Source organism: Astatotilapia calliptera, chromosome 9, assembly GCF_964374335.1.
Source record: "Astatotilapia calliptera chromosome 9, fAstCal68.1, whole genome shotgun sequence".
Classification (NCBI taxonomy): domain Eukaryota; kingdom Metazoa; phylum Chordata; class Actinopteri; order Cichliformes; family Cichlidae; genus Astatotilapia; species Astatotilapia calliptera.
In genome coordinates, this window is record NC_137430.1 from 28,172,232 (window position 1) to 28,194,619 (window position 22,388).

A 22,388-nucleotide genomic window follows, 5' to 3' on the forward strand; every position below is an offset into this window, starting at 1 on the left:
GAGCACTGAACAAGATCAACAAAAAACATCCAGGCTCTCTGTGGATCTTGGGGATAACAAATACAGGGTTGAGGAGGCTAAGATATATAAAAAAAAAAACCCAAACATATGTTGTAGGTAAACAAAAAAGCACAATGTTATTTTTTGGGGGGGCAAAAGCAGGATGTGTAAAAATGTACATACGCAGCAAGATGAAGAGAATAAAGCGCTTAAAGACGACTCGGCATACACACAAAGAAACACTTTCTCCTCGCAAACACATCAGAGAGAAGGATGCCTGACGGTCCCTGGAGGCCCCATGTGATTCGGGACTGTAATCCTGTTATGGCATCTTTGATCTCTTCTTCCAAATCCTAATTTCAAACAAACACTGTTGACATGTTTAATGTTTCTGGGCAGATCATGCAAAGCAAAGAGCAGCAGAACGGAGAGAGACTGAAGAGACGGATGATGGAGAAAGGATGAGGAGGGGGGGGAAACGGGGGGGATGATGTGGCAAAGAGAAAAGGCAAGAGAGACTGAGTAAGTGAAAAAGCGGATTAGGGTCTCAACCAAAATGGAGAGCATCGAGACAAGGGAACAGAACAATAGAAACTAGTGGAAGGCTACCGGGAGCCTTGTGACAGCCATAAAGAGCTCAGTCAGCCTCAGGCAAAATACCCAACAGCTTGCCCACCTCTGTTACCGACACACACGAGAAGAAGAAGAAAAATAACACGCACATTTAGACGAGAAAACTTCAAAGATTCGCGAAGGCTTTTGTGTCTTGGGGGTGAGGTGAGTTTTAATGAGAGGTACCCAGACAAAATAAACATCAATAATAAAACATATCTCTCCTAACCTGCAGGGGGTGTGGTGGGTAGTTGAGCCAGACCTCCCGCAGATCCTGTGAAGACAAACAGAGAAGGGAACAGAGATGAAGAGTCAGGGGGAAGAAATTAGCGCATTTCCCCTTGGCATGAGGGTCATCCTGTTAATGAATATAATTCATTAACACTACAAATAAACACAGCGAATCATTAAAAGTAGCAAAAGAACCCAAAATGAATATTCAAAAATAGCGCATTCTTTATAGATGAAGGGTTATTTCGGCTTCAGATTGGTTGGTTTTGAACATTACAAAAGCTTCCCGGGCACAATATACTACCTCTCACACCGCTTTCCTTCACTGTGAATAGGAACCCAACCTTCAAACGATTTTTCTGCAACTACTTCTTTTGTTGCATTTTACCATGCATTTTCTGTAGCACTTGAACTTGAATATTTTTAAGCCTATGTGCACACGTGTATGTGTGGACTCTGTTAAGAGAAACAGAGTGTTGTAAACCACCTGATTTGGACAGATGTACAGAAAATGAGTCAGAGAGTGAGTTGTCTATAAAAGCCACTTGATTTCCAAAGCAGCGAGTGTGCCTAACGAGGAAGAGACTCCCTCTGAAACGTGACGCTGACAAATCAGTTCACACGTAGGAACTATTAGCGCTATTAGCATTATTAAGAGTAACCTCCAATGAAGTCAACGCAAAGTGGCAAAAACAGATTGTTCCTCTAGTGGCCACTAGAGGCTCTCTCCAAATGTGAGTCAACACACACATTAAAAAGACACATTTACAACCTGCTACAAAATACAGTTTAAAGGTTCAATAACCCACCTTGTAAGAGCTCTGGGGATAATTATTTTTATTACTCATTTTTAGTCATTAAACTGGAGTGCTTCACTGTGTGTGTTTTGTGTGCGTTGTTGGAGCCTTTTGGAGTGTTTTAATGGACTACGTGAGTAATATTATCGCCTTCTATCTGGTGCAGATCAACCTAGAAGTTCTTGCTTCAGTTTTGGTGAAATTCTAGAGCTTTATTAGTGTTCTCCTTCAGCGGACTCAAACTTTTTTTGCGCCACGGACCGGTTTAATGTCAGACAATATTTTCATGGACCGGCCTTCAAGGTGTCGCGGATAAATACAACAAAATAAAGTGATAGGAGCAAGACAAAAACTGTGGTATTTGGTAAATATAATAATAATAAATGTGAATTCACTGTGTAATTCTGTAACTTTATTAGCAGCGTCCTCCGGAAATGCACCAACAACATTGAGAGTAACATCCTCCTCTCTGCCCCTTAACGCTCTCTGGTCGCTATGGTAACGTGGAAACATTTCTTTCAAAATAAGACACACAACTATAACAAGGGGAAAAGACCCAGGGAAACCGAGTTAACGATAAAAACCATGAAAACCTCAAGATTTCACACCTGAGCCTCAACTCTCACGGCCCGGCTGGTACCAAACGGTCCGTGGCCCGGGGGTTGGGACCGCTGTTCTACTTAATTAGTAATTAGCCTATATGTGTGACTGTGTGATCCACCCTTGCAATTTATGAAAGGCAGCTAATGTCCACTGATAAATTAGCACTTTAGTCTTTCATCCATATAAAGCAACATCTGACTCTAAAACAATTAAAAATCACCAAATGCTAACACTGAAGCTTCAAAATGTGGAGCCCAAAACCAATGGGTGTTGTCACAGAGGCTAATGGCACTAAAAAGATATTCATATGCGTTACTGGAACGTAATTATTGATGCGTCTTTGTCACCGATTATTAATTATGTATGTCACTTTAATAATGCAACAGGAGACGAGTTTAATTACCTAAACACTGGTGGGTAGTTTTATCTCAATAACACACCATAGCAGACTACGAAAGTTTAATTTTAAACTTAACTGTAAAATAATAAGCAAGTAAAGCTTAAAAATAATGCATTGAGCAGCTTACGTCTCAACTTTTGTGCATATTTTGAGATGACAAGATAATGTGTACTAAGCATAGAAATGACAGGTCCTGTGAAAATGTACCATTTGACTTTCTCTTTTAGCCTTGACAGCTCACTCCGCTGACATCCAAAGATTGTGTTGTAGTTTCTCAACATTAAAATTAAATGTAACGCTCGACGATGATGCGTTGATAAGGCGGTGACTCTAGTAGCGCACCACACAAGGCTCTATGTAGGAAACTCCTTGTCCAAGTGCTTTCAGGTGCCATCAGTGAGCGATGGTGAAAGAAAATAGATAATTTTCAGGCCCAGAAGTCTGCATATCGACCTTACACAGTCAAGTAAGGTGGTGCTTGTAAAAAGGTGGGTTGTGATGTGGATTTGAGCAGAAGGTGAGGGGTGTTTGCGGGTGGAGTATTGGTGGGATTTAGCTTTTAGAGGAGCGTTTCTTCTGGAGACGCACACTAGCAGCGCTGGACTTTTGCCCGCCCTGCCTGTGGAGAGAAATATGTGCAAGATCAACATGTTTCCTCAACCCTACTCTGAGGTAACCACACAAGATCGAATAGTAGAGAGACCAAGGCTGAAATATACACAGTACAAAGAGAGAGAGAGAGAATAAGTCGTGGCTCTCAAGTTGTTGCCAAGGACAACGCCAGCCGGAGGCAGTTTTAGGCCTAGAGTCTAATGTTGGGTGAGTCATAGTGGTGATAGAGATGTGGAGAGGGCCTCTAAAGTACAGTATCACTCAGGTGTTTAAAAGGTTCAAGGAGATAAACCTTTAAAATGCGGTGATGGCCCACGGGGGATGGGGGGGTGGGGTTGTGTGTGGTCAGCAGCATCGAATGGGCGCCTCATCTTCTCAACGCACCCAGCTGGCAACCCATCGCCTTGAGCAGCCGATGAAAAATTCATGAAAAGTGGTCAATACGTTTGAGTAAATGCTTCCTTTTGGTTGCTTGTCCTTTTTTTCTTAGCCTGCGAGCTGGGTGGAGGAGCACTAAGTACACAGCGCCTATCAAGTCGACACTGAGCTTGCTTCCGGATGCACGCGTCGTCGGTTGTTAAAAGAACGTCGATAGCGCCGGCTAATGGATTGATTGCTTTCACACTTCTTTTGCAGGTGCACAATTTGCTTTAAAACACATAAAAGTGATTCACCTAGGCCGACGCATTTAAAGCGGCATAGGGGAAATGAGAATGAAAAGGACAAGAAGGGAGAACATGACACTTGAAATAAATAAATACATACATAAAAACAAAGGGAGAAGTGAAGTACACGAGTCGGTTCGGCTTAAGATCGAGGCTTATGATTAAAATCCATCCACAAGGCGCTCGCGATCCGCCCACATGCTGTATATAGACCCGAACAGCTAATGTTTCAATTACAGCCATTCCAAAGACAAGTCAGACAATGATTAAGCCAGCATCGAGTGGGGATTTAAGAATAACAACAACATTTCCCCCCCCCTACACACAAACACACTCTCTCTCCCAGTGTAAGGAAGGTATAATTACTAGGGGCACAAATCATCATGTACAGCAGCTGAATCACAACCATTTGGAGGATATAACTGCTGCTACAACCAGAAGGGGGAAAACACATGCAAACATGTTTATTCGAATGTCACTGACCTACCTGTAATGACATTTGAAAATAGAAGCAAAATAAAGGGCAATTTGGAAAAAATGCCTCTGATCTTCCTTTTGTTGGACTCAGCTTTAACCCAGTTTTCCCCAACCACGGTAACCCGCCTCTGCATCACCACCTGGATTCAACTAAGCAAACAGGCAAGCTCCATCATACGGTGATTATGTTTTAGCTAGTAGCAGGTTATTTACCACAAGAGGTCTCCCAGCGGGAGGCAACTTGTCTCCAAAGATTCGTGGTCTGACTGATGGCAATTGCATTGTGGTTAAAATCTCTTATAAAAGCAAGTCATTTTGTCATTTTGATTTAAAAATTGTGAAATTTTTGCATTTCTGGTCGGACTTTGAATGTAAGTACTTATATTTCTCTTTGATGTGAATTTCTGTATATGTAGACAGAAACAGACAGCAAACAAACAATATATCACTAACCAGCTTGACCCCAAAATCAATTTGAAGGGAGCAACTGATTAGCAGTTGCAAACCCGGTCCCTGCCTTAGAAGCAACGATTTCCTGGGCTATGAAACTGCAACTTCATTGCACATAGTTGAAGTAATTTTGGCCACGCCATGGTCTCCAACCACTATTTTCCCCAATGTGACTGTAGCATAACTGATAAATGGTATGCCGAATGTAATTGCTATAGAGTAAACGGCAAGCTGAGAGTAGGTCAGATCCTGTCTAAAATGAGTTCAACTGAATGCCATGAGAGGCGGTCTGATGAAGCAGCTTTTGAAACCATCTCTCAGGGATTTGGGGGTATGTCAAATGAAATTGGGAACCAATGCTTTAACCCACAGGGGAGTCGAGGCACAACCTCATTCTTGCACATACTCCGGCCTCACAAGCCAACCGTGAAGACTCAGCGTCACATCCCCCTTTACCCACACACACTCAAGCACACACAACCCCTGGGATTGTTGGCTGTCCATGATTGGGACATAATGGTGCTCTTCTCTGACAAGGTCCAGTGCTCGCTGACAAATTGGTCTCTAGCTACAGGCTGCCAATCAATCCATCAAAAGTAGTAGTGCAGCGGAGAGATCAATAAGAGATAGCGCCGTTGATCAATACTGATATAAAAGCAGCCCAAAGTCCAGAACAAAGGCTTCTGTCAGTGAGTGGTCAAGGTGATCTTCTAAATATGTGAACTAACGTCGATTCTTTTGGTGAAGTGTACCACGCAATTTATATTTGAGGTTAAGAGCACACCTTTTACAGTTCCTCTGAGTGTAGGCAGAACAGTGTATGTGAATAGAAAATGGCCCGTGAATGAGTGAACGCATTCATTCTCCAGGCTATTAGCAAAGCAAGGACACAGTAGAAGCATACACATTCTCATTCAAACACTGGCAATATTATGCTTAACTGGACAAACGGTTCAAATTGCACAACGAATGGAGAGGGACACTAGGGTGTCAAACAGGTAAAGAGAGCCAGAGTGAAAAGATAAATGAAGCGCACGCTTGTGGTTCATATAACCTTTGTGTTTCTTCTTTTACAAAGAAACAAACAACAAAATAGCTTGAATTTAAATTATAGGTACAAAGGAACTGTTGCTGTAAGACACTGAGGTGGCCTTAACATGGAGCGAGTTGGTCACCTGTATGATCATATAAACCCAGCACACTCTACTGGTACACAAAGAGATAGAAAAGCACCCACAGGGGAAAAAACCCACTCAGAATGAGTCACATTTAAAAATCCACTAATAAACCTAATTTACTTTTTGCAAAAACTCTCATTTTGGAATACATGCCAACAAAGCGGGGGAAAGGCTTGAAAAACTCAAACTGTTTTCCATCACTGCTTGAGTGTGTTGAAGTTGAGCTTCCCTAAAACCCTTTTTGGCACTGCACCCAGAAATGAGTAAAGTAAGAAGACTGTGGCAATGCCATGTCACCACAAGTTATTAATCTCTGCGCCACAGCGGCTGTCTTTGTTGTCACAGCAACCTTTTCTCAAATTTGGCTTTTGAGTGTGTGGTGGCTTCTGTGGTGGTGTTACTAAAAACCCAACAGATTAGCTGATGGGCCACTAGTGAGATAATTTTGGTGATTTTTGTTCCTTAAAAATAGTTTGTTGAAGCAGCTAGTTATAAATATCTAAAGAAAAGTTTCATTAGTTAGTACCAGACTGGACCTCTTTTGCATTCAGAACTGCCCTAGTTCATGATGGCACAGATTCAGCAAGGTCGTAGAAACATTCCTCAGAGATTTAGCTTCATTAGCATGGCAGCATAAAAAAAATGTATCAGCTGTAAATCCATAATGACATCCCGTTCCATTGTTCAAGAAACCAGCTTGGAATGATTGGAGCTTTGTGACGTGGTGAGTCATCCAACAGAAGATGGGTACACTCGGGTTATAAAGGGATGGTTATACTCAGCAGCAATACCAAGGAAGGCTGTGGTTGTTTAAATTACATTCAGATGGTACTAAGGCAGTGGTCCCCAATCCCCGGGCCACGGAGTCGTGAGTTGTTTGGTACCGGGCCACGAGAGTCGATGATTGAGTGTGAAATTTATGGTTTTCAGGGTTTTTATCACTATTTTTTAAAATCCTTTTTATCGTTAACTCGGTTTCCCTGGGTTTGTTCCCGTGTGTTATGAATAAATCTTTTTTTTTTTTTTGGTACCGCTACTCATTTTATTTTGTTGTATTTATCCGCGACACCTTACAGGCTGGTCCGTGAAAATATTGTTGGACATAAACCGGTTCGTGGCACAAAACAAAAAGGTTGGGGACCGCTGTACTAAGGGATCTAAGGTGTGCCAAGACAATAAACACCATACCATTACACTACCACCAGGCCCTTTACTGCTGTGGCTCATCTGCTCAAGGTTCAAAGATTCTGCATTACTTGGATGCAACCGGTAGTCACTTGAGTCACTATACCAGGGGTCTGCAACCTTTCACACCCAAAGAGCCATTTGGACCCGGTTTCCACGCAAATGAAAACCCTGGGAGCCGCAAATACTTTTTGACATCTAAAATGAAGATAACACTGTATATATTGTTTTTTACCTTTATGCTTTGTGTGAACAACTAAAGTGTGTTGCTTATGAAATCCATGAAGTGCTACAGAGAAAATTACATTTTATATATGTAATTAACACATTTTGAACTCTTAAATATAACAAAAGGAACGACACCCAGCTGAAGTAAAATGATCCATGTAGCAAACAAATACTGTTGTGAGCCGCCACCCTTATATCGCCTTTGGGCTTTTGGAGCCTTGACCTGACTTTTAAAAGATAATTGGAAAAAAGCACTATGCTGCTAAAAAATAAAAAAAGTAGATATTTGCAATATTCTGCCTAAGTATGTATTTTACCTGGTTAATGTGTGTGGCGGGGCGTGGTCTGCAGCGCCGCTGCAGGGGAGGCGGACGCACCTGAGCGGCACCCGCAACCTCACCGCCTTAACGTCTGTGCTATCTATGCTGTTTTGTTGGTGTGTGTCGGGCTGTGAGCTGAAAAGCTACAGCCGGCTGTATGCATACAGCAACCGTGTGTGAAAAGTGGTCAATAAAGGGATGCTGAAAAGCGTGTTCATGGAAACATCGTCGGGTCTGCCGTGGTATGTTTACAATGGGACTTCTGCTCCTGAACCTCTGTGCACAGCGTCTGCAACTCGGGGCTGTACGAAGTCACTTTCAACTTTACACAGGACTGTAAGCTGTCATCTGTGAGGCGTGAGCGGTGTTTGTTTTTAACATAGTTTATGGTGGAGAATAGCTGCTGACATAATGTGGATCCGAAGGTCCATAATTGGCCTACCTGGGGTTGAAAGTCTCGGTAAATGCACGCAGTTTTGGCGGGTATACCGGCTTCCGCGAGTGTGACGTTTATTTTGAGCGATGAAAAAAAATGATAAAATATAATTATATTTTTATATTTCAATATCACAATAATCTAACAATTTAGAACTACAAGTTTAAAAAGAACTAACATAAATAAAATACACTTCAGCTAAATACTTCTAATTTATTTTCCCAAACCACGCGGAGCCCACTATACGGACTAAAGAGCCGCAGGTTGCCGACCCCTGGCCTTTCCATCAGGTTGACACAGCTGACACAATCAAGACTGATGACTGATGTTCGGAATGTAATTGCTAAACAGTTAATGCAGTAGTCCAGATCCAGTCTAAAAGGAGTTTAAATGAACACTTTGAACATGGCTGTTGGTAGTGATGATGGGCATTCTGAGCCCATCTCAGAGGTTTAGGGATAATGTCAGAATAGGCAACATTTGTGGGGGGGAGAGACAGTAAATAAACGTGATTCTGTGTTATTTTTCCTCTATTGATATCAAAGTGTGGTGAAGAGTTGAAAAATTCAGATGGTTTTCATTCTCTGCCTGAGTGTGTTGAAATCAAGCTGCTCTAAAACCCTTTTTGGCACTGCACCCAGAAATGAGAAAAGAAAGGTGGTGGCTAAGCCATATCACCAAAAGTTATTATCTCCGCGCCACAGTGGCTCACTTTGTTGTCACAGCAACCTTTTCTTAAATTTGGCCTTTGAGTGTATGTGTGCATGCTTGTGTGGTGGTATTAATAAAATCCAACAGATTAGCCGATGGGCAACTAGTGAGATCATTATGGTGATTGCTCCTCAAAAGAGGTACTTCCCTCAGGACATGGCATCAACATCTTTTCCCAGCAATATTGCACTGCTGTTGAGTCCAGGTTGGGAGCAATCGAGCAGCTCCCCCTGAAGAAGATGCTTCCTGCCTCTCTGCTGATGCTTTAATAACCTCCACAGTAATGTCATTAGCAAATTAGCATCTATTGTTTCCTCCGGGCTTCTGTGTGCAATGAAGCTAGATTCCATCCTCGGCAAGAGCTCCGCTGTTTGGGAACCAGAGCCAGCAAAGGTGACGTGTTGAGAGAAAAACAAGGAGACGGAAATAACTGTTGCGCTCCAGCCATGAATGCCATACCAATTAGGGAATAACAGAGAGGGTGAAAAAAAACTGAGGATACTGTTTGTCTGACTAGGTCTTGAGGTGGAAATTACATGCATGCTTTGTTTTAGGTAGTCGGTTCTGAATTTTACCTCCGGAGTTGTGGAGCTTTTGTTTTGACTTGTCATAAGAGCGCGGGGAAACATCTGTGGGGGTAATGACATCCTGGGGTGTGAGTGGGGGGAAAGAATGGAAAGGAAAGAGAGAAAATAAAAGGGAGCGAGAGAGAGTCACCAGGCAGCATCCTTTTGTTACACAAGGAGTGCATGTGACTGATCACCCATGTGTGAATGGAATACAACACCAGCAAAAAGGGTGCGATAGAAAAAAAAAATGTAGAGTCCTTCCGTTTTGCACTGCATCCCTTAGTTTAGTAATATAATGTGTGAAGACCCATTTTGACGTGTTAAGCTAGAAATACAGAAGGATTCGAGTGGTTCTGCAGACTCTCCTGCCTGTCCATCTCGCCGGTCTGCCCCTCCAATTCCCCGCCCGCATACCCATCATACCACCCGGCTGGTGTTTGGCTTTCTGGTCTGTGTCCATCTGTCTCCTCTCAGCTTTGTATAACAGAGCTGCCATCAGGAGGATTCATTCAGCAGGGGGTGGGGATGGGAGTGGGGGTTGTCAAGCCATACTATTTCAATCCTCAGTCTGCATGTCTGAAAACTTTCAAACTAAAGTCGAACTTCCCTCAACTTTTACTGGGAATTTTAGTTGCATGCAAACTAATCAATATGTTTATGTTGTTGTTTTTCATGGATACAAATTGCTACGCTTTTTTTGCGCCATAAACCTTTAAGTATAGTATTTCCACAGGAAGTATGTTTTGTGCCTGCACTGTGTATTTTGTCCAAATAAAGAGAGAACATGTCACCATAGAAACCAAGAAAACAGAGCATTAAAAGAAGTGGTGGCAACGGTTGTATTTGAACCCAAAAGCATCTTGTTTTTATTTTCTTCTCTAACCGTGAGTTGGCAGATTAGAGGTTGTAACCATTTCAACTGGCATGGCAGAAAAATGGGTTTCATCTTACTGTAGAGATGAACTTATTGATCGCATTTAATTGCAAATATATTACTAGCGCCAATATTATGTAAAGCATTTCACAAACCATGATCACATCCAACACTAAACCCCATGGGGAATATGTTTATCAACAGACGCCTGGTACTTTTACCTGTCAGTATAGCACAAATTGTAGGGTTGTGTGTACTCTACTCTATCTTCTAGTGGCAAGAAGTTGTATTTCTAAAGCTAATTTTTGCTCTTTCAAACACCAGAATTATACTCACTTGTTGACCTACGTGTGGATAGCTGCAGACACTGGTCGATACAAGTAGATTTTACATTTTTCAAATGGATATATAAATAGCTAGTCCATTGCAATAAATGTCTTGCAGATGAGTCTAAAGCAGCTGTATAAAGTTGGCAGGAAGATGCCCATTTACATGTATCTAAGGAGGGTTTCCCAAATCTCCTGGTGGATACTGACGTGGTACCAGGCCAGATTAGATATATCGCTAGCATGGCCTATGTCCACCCTACAGACGGGCGGGGCTGAGATAGATTTTGGTCGCCCGACTGGAGATATCGCTAGCTCCGGGACGTCGGACTAGCGATTTTGCGAGTCCTGAATGTGATTAATACATAAGTAAAAGAAATTCCTATACACTCTTCACACAATGGTCTGCTACAACACCTACATTACTGATGCACCAAAGATCCTGAAATACTGGAACACCTTCACTTGGGGTAATAACCTCTCCCTAATCCAGATAAAACAGGCCACATCTTTTTCTGGCCGACAACCACATGTTTGGACCTGAAGGTGGTGGATTCAGACTCTGATAACAACATTTAGGAGAGCCTTGCATACTCGGGATACTCAAAATGATAACACTGGAGAGAGTTTAGTGTTGTCAGTGCAATGACATAAGAATTCAACTTGGTAACAACTTTTTAGAAGTTGTAAAGTTCACTTGCTAAAAACAGCCACAATATGGTGCTTTCTTCCTTGTACTGACTGTGTACAGCTCTCCAGACAGTAATGGAGCTTATTATGATGTATAACCAGCAGAAAGACCTGACAGTGTAAAGCTGTTCAGTGCTGTACAGGCACCAATGTGGAAGAGCCGATTCCTCTGTCCGAGAAGAACCAACAAACTATCCACAGAGCCCATGCTAGGTAAGCTAGCTGCATGTTGGTAGTTCTTCTGTTCTGTTCTACTGACATTACCATATACCACTCATTACTGTTTGAGAACCCTCCTTCATCTTAATGCTTCATTTATGTCTCCAACCTTGCTTATTACCCAGTCTAAAGCAAAAATAATCCTAGCTTGCTGATCTTGTCAACAACCATACTAAAACCCAGTCACAAAACTTCCCAGATGTGTAACGATCAAAAAGAAAGATGAGTACAAAGATGTATGAGGTCCAAGCAGCTGGTAAGACCACACGGAAAGATAATGTGCAATTTACATTGTACCTGAACATCATTTAAGGGTCATAGTGTTTATCTGAAAATGACAGATTTTTTTATATTCCCACTGAACTTTCAAGGTTATGCACGCAGCGTAGGAAAATCATCTTTGTGCATTTTATACTTGAAGAAAGTGACTTATAACTTTATTATTCTTATACTGACCACGCTAACTCACTTTTTGCTCATCTCCAGGAGAATCAAACATCTGAAGGGAAACTTTTAAAAAGACCAAAGAATATAGAACACACATCCCAATTTGGCCACCGTTATAGCCTCCTGTTAGAGTTTAGAATGGATTTTAAGATCTTGCTCATTAGTGAAGTGTTGAATGGTTTAGCTTCTGTGTAGTCCTTTCAGCCTCTCTGAGCTTGAATGTCCTTATTCCTCCATTAATCTTAGATCCTCTGATACAGTTCTTTGTAGTTCTTATCTTTATTAGCAAGATCAAATAGAGAATATAGATAGAGCACAATTTAAGCTATAACTATTCTGCACCTCACGTTATAATCACTGTCCACTTTGTTTGCCTTTGCTGCACAAATAGAAGGATGATCACACTGATAATTCTTTCATAAGCACAGTCAATGTTCCTCTCCCTGTGTGATACAACAAATACCAAACATAGTGTCCAAGGCCATCACTATATATGGACCAGCAGTTTTTCTCTGTAGCCCTATTTATACATCTGCATTTGGCCTCAGTCAGAAATCCTTGTGTGAATGCTTGGGTCGCTAGCAGATTGCCCCGCTTACTTGTAGTTGGCATGGGAGAAACCAAATTGTTTGCAACCCTACGTCAATTACTGCCAAGAAGCAATGAAACTTGAAAAAGTACAATGCAAACCAGAAATGGACGATGCTCACCTTCAAAATAAAAGTAGCAACTTAACATCATAACTACCATCTTTCAGAACATGCACTTTACACTATCACTCGGCAAGCAATTGGCAAGTGTTTGCCAACGTTTTCATCTTCCACGCAAGCTACATGTGACGGCAGCAACGTGTTGGGGCCAAGGTTTTCACAGGAGGTTTTCAGTAAAGTTTATATTTCTTTACTGACTGATTAGAAACTTCCAACATTTCCCATCTGGCTGGGGATTACACATTTTTCCTAATCGACAGATGGTTGCCAGGGGGTTGGTGTCTGGTCTCTAGGCCTATGCGATTGGGGCTTTTGTACACATGTTTGTGTTTTTAAATCAGCCTTTATATCTAATGTACCCTATCCTCAGTCTGTTCCAACAAACATTCGACTGCTATTCATAAAAAGGATGTAAGAATACTTGCGTTATAGTGGTTTTTTATCCACATCCACGGACTCAAAAATATGTTTTTAAAGGGGAATGTCTTGTTCTAACAAATAAAAACCTCTGCATGAAGACAGATGAAAAGCTTGATAACTCCTGTTGATTTTCATGGCCGCAGGATGACAGCAAAACAGAACCAAGGACATTTTCAGCTTTGCAGGCAGACACAAATACTCAATAGGCAGCCTTACAGTGGAAGAAACTCACTGTAAAATTCGGCCAACTGAAGGGGGGAAGAAAAAAGAATCAAGGCCAGCTGTTCAATCAATTAAAGTGAAAAAAAAAAAAAACTTAGTAAAAAGGTAGAGTTTGGCACAGAACACTGAATAATTGATCTCGAACCCTTAAGACAATTATGATATGTATTCACTTGATGATCATCTTCTCTGGTAACTTTTGTGGTGTGAGGTTTTAAAAGATTCAGCCCTGAAGTCTCTGATCTGGTTTCTCAAAGACTACAGGACTTGTTTGATAGAGTTCTTTGTGTCATACAGTGTGTGGGAGTCACCGACTGATTCTCAGCAAACAACCTCAATAGCCAATTAGAAGCAAGCCTGCTGCTACTTACTAGACTAGCTGCAAGTTATTTGATTGATTCAGAACATCTCTAGCCAAGATAAATGCAAAATACTGATTCATTTATTAATTATGCATGCCTGCTGAACTCATCCACACGTACACACTTACAAACAATAGCAGGTGTCCTGCTCAGGAGTGGCGATCTGCAATATTCAACATCCTCAAGTTAATTTTTCAAACTACATGAGCTGTTTTTCCTGCTATGGATTAATCCACATCTCATTTTTTCCTCAGTTATATTGTTTCATCTTTGTGCATATCAGCGTACACACAAAAAGCAGCTAGTCAAAAGTACAGCAGGATAAAGCGAGATTTTGTGAGATCTCAGGTTCTGGTGCTGGCAAGGCCTCAATAATATGCAATGTGTGGTATGTTGCCAAAACATGCTGTGTGTGGGTTTGAGAGAATAAAAGAGACGTCTTACACAGATCGAAATAAGAAAATCTTGTCTGCCGCTCAGCTCTGTGACTCAAAGAGAGATGCGCATACCCTTGCAAATACGCTTCCTGTGCAGCAAACCACAGTGTGGCAAAGGGCAGACACCAAATCAGAGTCAGTTACCTCAGAGTTGAAAAGCAGCCTCCCAAAGAGCTGCCGGGCCTCGTCCAAGCCTCCTTCCAAATACACAGCCCCTGAAATGAAAAACGGGAAATAAGAAACTTACTTTATTTAGAGGTGTGTGCAAACAATGTAGCTGTGCTGCAATTTGTGAACCTTACTTTGTACAACATGTGAAATGTTATTTAACATTAGTGTGAAAAAGCACGTCCTTCCACCAGTGCGGTGTAAAAAACTTCTACCAAATCTGAGGCAATATCAGAGTTCTTTGCTAATGGAAAACTTAAAATTAATTGAACTCCGCAATGAGTTATAATTGCTTTTTTAAAAGTAGGAGTGCATTTTTATTGCTTTTTCATGGTGAAATGACCTCAGGGTTCCAGTGCACATCCACCTCCCCCTTGTCAGAGAGCAGGATGAGAAGGACGAGGAGGAGGGAGGCAGAGATGGTTGCATCACCACTCCGAGATGTAACCAGCTAAGGTCAAAGAAACCTTGAATTTCTGTCATGCTGGGCCTGCCTCACATGCTTAGGCATGAACATGGACAGCATTTATAAAATGGTCTTAGCCAAGGTGACTAATTTGTTTGTGGATCCGAATTGAGAATTCTTTGCTTTTGTGAAACAGGACATGAAAAGCAAGAAATCTACCAAACTGTCAAACACGAGGACATGGCTTACACTAAACCCTGATCTTCTCTTAGCACTCAAAGCGCTTTACACAACTTGTGCATTCACCCATTCACACAAACACATTTTCAAAGTGCTTTCCAACTAACATTCACACACACTCATACTCCGATGGATGCATAGGAGAGCCAAGTATCTCCTAGTAGTATCTTGCCCTAGGATATTTGGCATGCAGACCAGGAATCGAACCACCAACCTTCCGATCAGTGCTCTACCGCCTGAGCTACAGCCAACCCCAACTACTGGTGGGTAGGGAAAATGTACATTCCCCAACTGGTTGGCGAGTGATTGCTGGAAGTTTGTAGGTAAAACTGTTTTAAAGAGATATTTGGTCTTGCACCAGAAACCTCCAGATTTCAACTGGTGCAGTTGCTTGCAGTTTCCATGGAAGATGCTGATTTGTCTTCAACATTCGGCAACTGCTGATCAAGCTGGAGTGAAAATGAAAAATGTGGCACAAACCAGAAACAGAGATTGTCCGCCTTCAAAAGAAAACATCTCTTTTGAAACACGCTGGTCGCACCAGTAACGGACCACCTTTATTCTGAAAGTGAAATGTCACTATTTCGAGATTGTATTGCACTACCGTTCAGCAACCAGTTGGAAAGGTGCAAACTTTGCCAACTACAGGCGACTATTTTAGCAACAGCCAGCAACCTCTGCAACCACCCACCAACCGATTAGAAGATGCACATTTTTCCCAACAACTGGTGATTGTCAGGCAGTTACTGAGTCCACTTTTTCCCATGAACTTGCAGCAACCAGAGATCTCACCCCCTACTGGCCATTGTGAAGAATGCAGCTTTAAAAGAGACAGGTCACCCCAAAATAAAAAGAACTTTTTTTCCTTCTGGTCTGTGTTTAGACTGTTTCGTGAGTTGCCACTTTTTAGACATTTTGGCTTTCAAATGACTTGCCTTCTCTTCAATATAGTGGAGCAGCATAGCACTTGTCTTTTGTTATTCGAAGAGCTTTGAAAAACCTAGCAAGAATGTCTCACTTCAGAAATAAGTGACTTCGTCAACGCTCACAAACCTTGTTTGAGCAATTTCAAGTAATCACAGTGCAAAAAGTATGCATCGGTTTGTGACTGAAGGCCCACAGTTGTGACACAAAAGAAAAATGAATGATCCAAATTAATGGCTAAAAGTTTACACTGCTTGGCAGCTGTCATCTACTAATAGTAAGTTTGGCAGATTGATCCCCAGCAAAGTGTCCTTGGGCAAGACAATGAATCCCGAATTCCTTTCCATCCGTTCATACATGATCCATCCATCATTCACGTAGAAATGCAGAAGTGCTTTGAGTGCTCAGTAAGAGCAGGAAAGGGTTATCTATTTGCCTCTTACTTCAGCAGACTTCAGAAAGCAACATAAAATTGCTCAATGAAGTTTTTGTGGGTTTTTTTTTCTTTTCTTAGAGTGACTGAGTCATTATTCCTGAAAGTGGACATTCCTGCTGAGTTTTTCAAATGCATTTTTGGTCTTTTAAGCACCCCAAGGTGGGTGTCATTTAGTTCCATTATATGTAATATAAGGCAGACAGACGATATCTTCAAAACTGGGCAACTCACACCAAAACAATTCTGATGAATAAACAGCACTTCATGCCACAAGAGAAATATGTTCATTTGATTTTGGAGTGAGCACTCTTTTTAAAGCAGTGCTGTGTACTTCTTGGGCTGTGAATAGACCCGACAAACACATACAGACATATGTACTTCATCTTCGAACCCCCCCACGGACAACGTGGACAAAAGTATAATATCTTTTTTGTCACTCGCCCACAATCTTGGACATGAGTGTTGGTGCAGATGTCCGCTGAATCAAACCTGAATTGCGAGGGGGGGATAAAAACATAATAATATTCTGCACAACATGTGCATACGCCAACACACAAAAGGAACAGGACAAAGGAAGAAATTTGGTTGAAGATTGGTCCCAAAATGAGGAGATCTGCTGCCACAGCAAGCAAAGAACAAGACAAGTATTCCAAATTTCTCCCTCTATGGGAATGATACGCCACTTCTTCGGCTCATTCTGCTGCAGCAGTCAGCTTCTTTTCACAAGTCAACTCCCCTTTGTTGTTTTGCTCCTCTACTGTTTCTACTAAAATCAGTGGAACTATCATGGTGCCTTTAAGCTGCATACAACTTCAAACCATCACACTTAGGGTGGCTCATTCAATTTAGAAAGCAATAACCACCTGGCAAATTGGGTATACAATCGTGCAGCGGTTTTTATTATGTGCATAAATGAGCCAGTGGAAATGGGGCGCGGTGCGGTCGCAAGACTAAATGCGCAAACTGCTTTCATGGACGACATCAAAAACATATGAGGGATTCATCATCTGGGGAGGGGAAACTGCTTTCAGATGGCTAACAGGCCATTTACACACATACACACACAAACAGTGAAGATGCTGCCTACATAACCAAACCATAAAGAAATACAAACAAACTACCTAGCACACAAACAATCACAAATGGACTCCCACTCTATGTGCTTTTCATGCTCTTTACTTCTAAACAGAATGGGAAATTACTACCAGCCATTGCCCAAATGTTCGTAAAATTTGATTAAGCCTGCCAACTTTGTCTCACCCAGCAGCCACTTTGGCAAGTAAAACACTCAATCATTTAGACACCCTTTACTAATACAAAAATCTAGTTGAGTGCTAAACTAATGAAAGGAGCTTGTGAATTCTGGAAGACAGCAGCCACAGTGGCTATTAGACAAAAACTCGTTTCTCGCCATGCTTTGGACCGTCCTAGATGTGAAACAGAATATGCCTATAAATCAGTATCTGTAAATCTATAGCCTCTTTAAAGTCAGCACAGCAAGACATTAAAGCCCTTGCAGATGTGTATCACTGTGAAAGCCCTCTGTAATCTTGGCACGACGAAGGCGAGCGTCTCACTGAGGCCGACCGCGACAGGCTCTAGAGACAGGAGTGGTTCGCCTACAGGATGTTTTCCACTAAGCAGCAGCACTGAGATTTGTGGTTTTACCATAATGCGGACCTCAGTTCTAGATGCTGCTACAAAGCAGATGTTACCTCTGGAAACCAGCTGTGAGAGTGCAAGAACTCCCTCTCAAGTCCAACTTCTCAATGTCTTTCAACTACTACTCATAACGCATTCATGTGTGCGAGCACCGATGCTACGGGGAGAGTGGGTGTGGCCGGGAGGCAGCTTTCTTCATGTTCTGATGACACTGCAGATTTGGAAAGTTCCCCAAATGGAGGCTTTAAAGTTGTTGAAATTCAAAGTTTTTTGCTTCTTATAAGATTTTCAAAACTTTTTCCAAGTGGAAGGAGAATGTAGGGGTAAGCGGTTAGAAACCAGGAGAGCCTCAAGGGATTTAAAAAGGTATTAAAAATCTCAAAGCAACACCTTTGGTGTCAATCAAAGGGCCCAGTGGATGAAGAAACCAAGATATGCAGTTAAGTCTAGCGAGAACACACTTGACAAGGAGGCTGTCCGTGCAAAGAGTGTGCCCCAAAGCAATCCAATCAAACACGCAACTTGCCGCAATCATTAAACGGAGATGTGTGCTTCTCAGGCCACCCCGTCAGCCTGCAAACTTGAAGCTGACGCCCTGAAGACACACGGCCCACAAAAACACCCGAACAGCTCGACTGGTAATTAAATGCTAGCATCTCTCTACAGCTCATCTTGCAGTAACATCATGCCCTGGCCAAATCACTCTGCAGTCTCCGGGCTCCAGTGCATTCAACACTCAGTTGTCAGTTCTGCCTGAGAATCCAGTGCGAAATGCAGGAGGTCTACAACTATTAAACATCTCACAATAGCCATGAAAATCATAGCAAGTGTGCCCAAAGGACATTATGATTCACTTAGCTTCACAATAATAATAACACAGACGTAAGACCGAAGTTCAGCAGCATTTTACATGAATCTGAATAGAATATGAAAGTGCTATTTTCCTCCAAATCCCTTGTTAAATGTATCGAGTTTAAGCCTTTATGTTCAGATAACCAACCTGAGAAATGACTCACTATTTAAGACCTCAAAGTTCAGTTCACTAAAACGTCTTTTTCCCCAACCTGGATCACCTGTTTGCTATGTTGATAAATGACTACATAACTTATTTATTGCTCTTTATAGCCTTTGTCTTGATTTGTTAGCCTGGTTTAATTAAGAAATGTGCTTTCAAAATAAAAGTGAACAAAAGATGTAATAAAACGATGTAATAAAAGCTGAATCGTATATAAAACAGACAAATACATTCAGATCTATTCTTCTATGAGACTCCAACTGCAAGCTCTACCAGTAGGACAAGGCGTTTACAAGCCAGCCAACATGCATTACCTCTCCAGTCCTGGATATGCCCCAGAGTGTTTTCCTGGTTGAACATGCCTGAAACACCCCACCTTCGAGGGGTCCAGGAAGCATCCAAGTCATGCGCCATTTAAACTCACTCTTTTCCAGAGGAGTGGTACCTCTACTCAGAAGCCCTCATGAATGACCAACCTCTTTATCCCATCTGAGGAAAAGCTACAGACACCTTTGGGAGGAAGCTCATTTCCGCTGCTTGAATCTGTGATCTCATTCTTTCGGTTACTAGCCACAGCTTATGGCCATAGGTGAGGCTAGGAAAGTAGATCGACCAGTAAATCAACAGTTTCACCTTCACGCTCAGCTTCCTTTTTAACACTACAGACCGCTACGGCGTCTGCAGCACCAATCCCCCTGGCATTCTCCCACTCCAGTCTTTCCCCACTCATGAACCTTGATACGGGATACTTGAACTCCTCCACTTGGACCAGTAACTCCTCCCCAGCCCAGAGAAGGCAATCAAATCTTTTCTGGGTGAGAACCATGACCTCACCCAGTGTGAATTCTCATCCCAGTAGCTTTGCACTCAGCTGTAAATTGCCTCAGTGCGAGCTGGAGGTCGCCTCTCAATGCAGCAATAACGACTACATCATCAGTAAAAAGCACAGGCATGATCCCCAAGACCACCAAACAGGAAACCTTTCACCCCTTGGCTCTGCCAAGAAATACTGTCCATAAAAGTCAAGTCAACTCAAAGTCTCCTGTAGCACATTTTAAACAACATCAGCTGGCCAAAGTCCTGTATAGGACATACAAAATATAAACTAAGTGTTGTCACTAAATCAATATTAAATATACACTAAAAACCGCCAAATAAACAAAGTAAATAAAAACAGAATTGGCGGCAAAGGCCTAAATCCTATTCCCATCAGGAACAAGCCCCCATAGCACTGAGAGAGTACTAAAGACTGAAAGGCCAAACTCCTACGCACCCCAAAGTATATCTGAGAGAATAAAAAACACTCCAGTCTTCAACAACCAGGATGAAGAGGACTCTGAGCCTCCTGAATTTGAGGCATTCCCTTCACCAGCATCCTGGCATAGAGTATAATCCCTCTGAAATTGAAGCACACCTTCCAGTCTTGCGTCTGAAAATGGGGGGATCAGCACCCATTTTGCCAGTCCAGAGGCACCATCCTCAAACTCCATGCAGAGGAATGCCAAACAGGACGGTGCCACGACATGCAGGGCCACGATGAACTTAGGCCAAGTCTGCTGGAGGTTCACTAAGGGCTTTTTTATAACCATCTCTGTCCTGATACCTGATATACCGACTATGATACTTTAAATTAAAAAAAGTCATATTTTATAATGATTGTCCTTTTTTTTTTTTTATTAAAAAGGACCAAAAATGCTTTTTTTTCTTGCCCTTTACTTCATGTACCAAGTTTGAATCCAGTGCTGTGCAGAGGATATCAGTCATGGCCAGAGAAGGCCAGCGTCTAATGAATCTCCACATTGTCACAAGTCTAATTCAGACAGCCGTGCTGACTGTACACCGTTATGTTTAGGAATGGGATTGCAATGTCTGTGGGCTTTCAGTGACCAATAAAAACCCAGAGTCAGGGGCATATGAAACACCAGTGGCTGACAGACACATTAATAACCTAGAATGAATTATTCAAAAACGCTCAGGCTCTAATCCATCAAATAATATATTAAGCTCCCTCTCAGCTCAATGGGGGATGAAGCAGCAGACGGACAGGGAAAGCAACACATTAAAGGCAAAAAAATAAACAAAAGCAAAACATAAAAATAGAATTTTTCAGCACGGCGGTGACAAAGGCAGTCGAAGTGCATTATAACATCAGTTTCAAAAATGAGGCTCGAGCGAGGGGTGAGATGGAGAGACAAAAGAGGGCGCGCATGAAACCAACTCCACCGCTGCTACCATCGCGGCAATTAACAAAAGGAGCAGTTCTCACTCAATGAATACACCGGGCGCATTGTGTATGAATCTGATATTCAGCAAGTGAGAGATAATCCTTTCTCTGCGTTCTTTTAATAGGAAGAGCTTAGAGAGGGGGCCTCACAAAGGTTCACCATCTGTATCCCCCATGGCTGCTGGCAGCGTATAATCCACAGATCAACTGTACAAGGAAATTAGGGCCATAAAACAGAGTGGGGCCTCTTTTCTTCTTCTCGCAATTCTTTTCAAACAGTTTGGTAGGAAGGAAGCGGCGAGGCTTATCAGCGAAGAGGACCTGAGAGGGAAACGGGAGGGCAACAGGCGTGCAGAGTTTCTATGAATAAGCAGTGGGAGAAAGTGGTTTCTAAAGACGAAGAGGTAAAGTGGGCAAGAGCAAAAGTACTGAAGGAGAGGGTGAGAGCGAATGGTTGGGGGCGGTGGTGGGGGGGGGCGTTGTACAGAATGGGAGGTGCGCAGGCCAAAAGAGCCCAAATGAGAATGGCCCACTCCGGCAGAAGTTAATGACGAGGGATCAGAAAAGCAAGATTTCCATTCAACACTTTGAATTATTCAGGGTTGCAGGGCAGCTATTTGCATTGCAGATGCCTTTGCTTTCCATTCCTCCACTGCTCTCCCTCCATTCGTCCTCTCTCCAGCTCTCTCCCTTCCCTTTCTCTCTCTGTCTCGAGCAAGAGAATGGCCCTGCCTCAGGGTTAGGAGATAGACACATTCTCAGCTCCGCGGAGAGAAAGCTTTGCCCATGCAAAGCAGGAGATTATCTGCCATTTCCAACACAGCCCAGGTTCAATGGTCACTGTGGCAGAGAAACAAATAAAACAAAGGTCAGAAAACATGCATAGTAAGCCGTTAAAGCTATCTGCCAGGGCCCTGGAAATATTATGAGCATGTCATATTCCATCAGAGCTTTCAAAAGGAGCGTGCGTGGAAAGAGGCCCATTTGAATTCGACGCATGAGCGCGCCGACGGGGGAAAAAAAAAAAAAATGTTAAAAAGGGAGGGAAAAAAGAAAAATAAAAAAAAAACATTATGGCAACTTCAGACAACGAGGCAGCGACACATCTGCAAGTGCACGTCTGTTGATGTGG

The 22,388-nt window shown here is 42.3% G+C and overlaps 1 protein-coding gene across 4 annotated transcripts in view; it reads right to left on the reverse strand.

The window, feature by feature from the left end:
- Window positions 1-22,388, reverse strand: part of drosha (drosha ribonuclease III) — a 138,145-nt gene that overhangs the window by 44,647 nt on the left and 71,110 nt on the right. For all 4 annotated transcript variants that reach the window (XM_026180199.2, XM_026180200.2, XM_080306189.1 and 1 more), the window contains 2 exons: window positions 14,326-14,396; window positions 842-886 (listed from right to left, as the gene is read on the reverse strand). In XM_026180199.2, coding sequence (XP_026035984.1) covers window positions 842-886; window positions 14,326-14,396 — 116 coding nt within the window. The remainder of the gene's footprint in view (window positions 1-841; window positions 887-14,325; window positions 14,397-22,388) is intronic.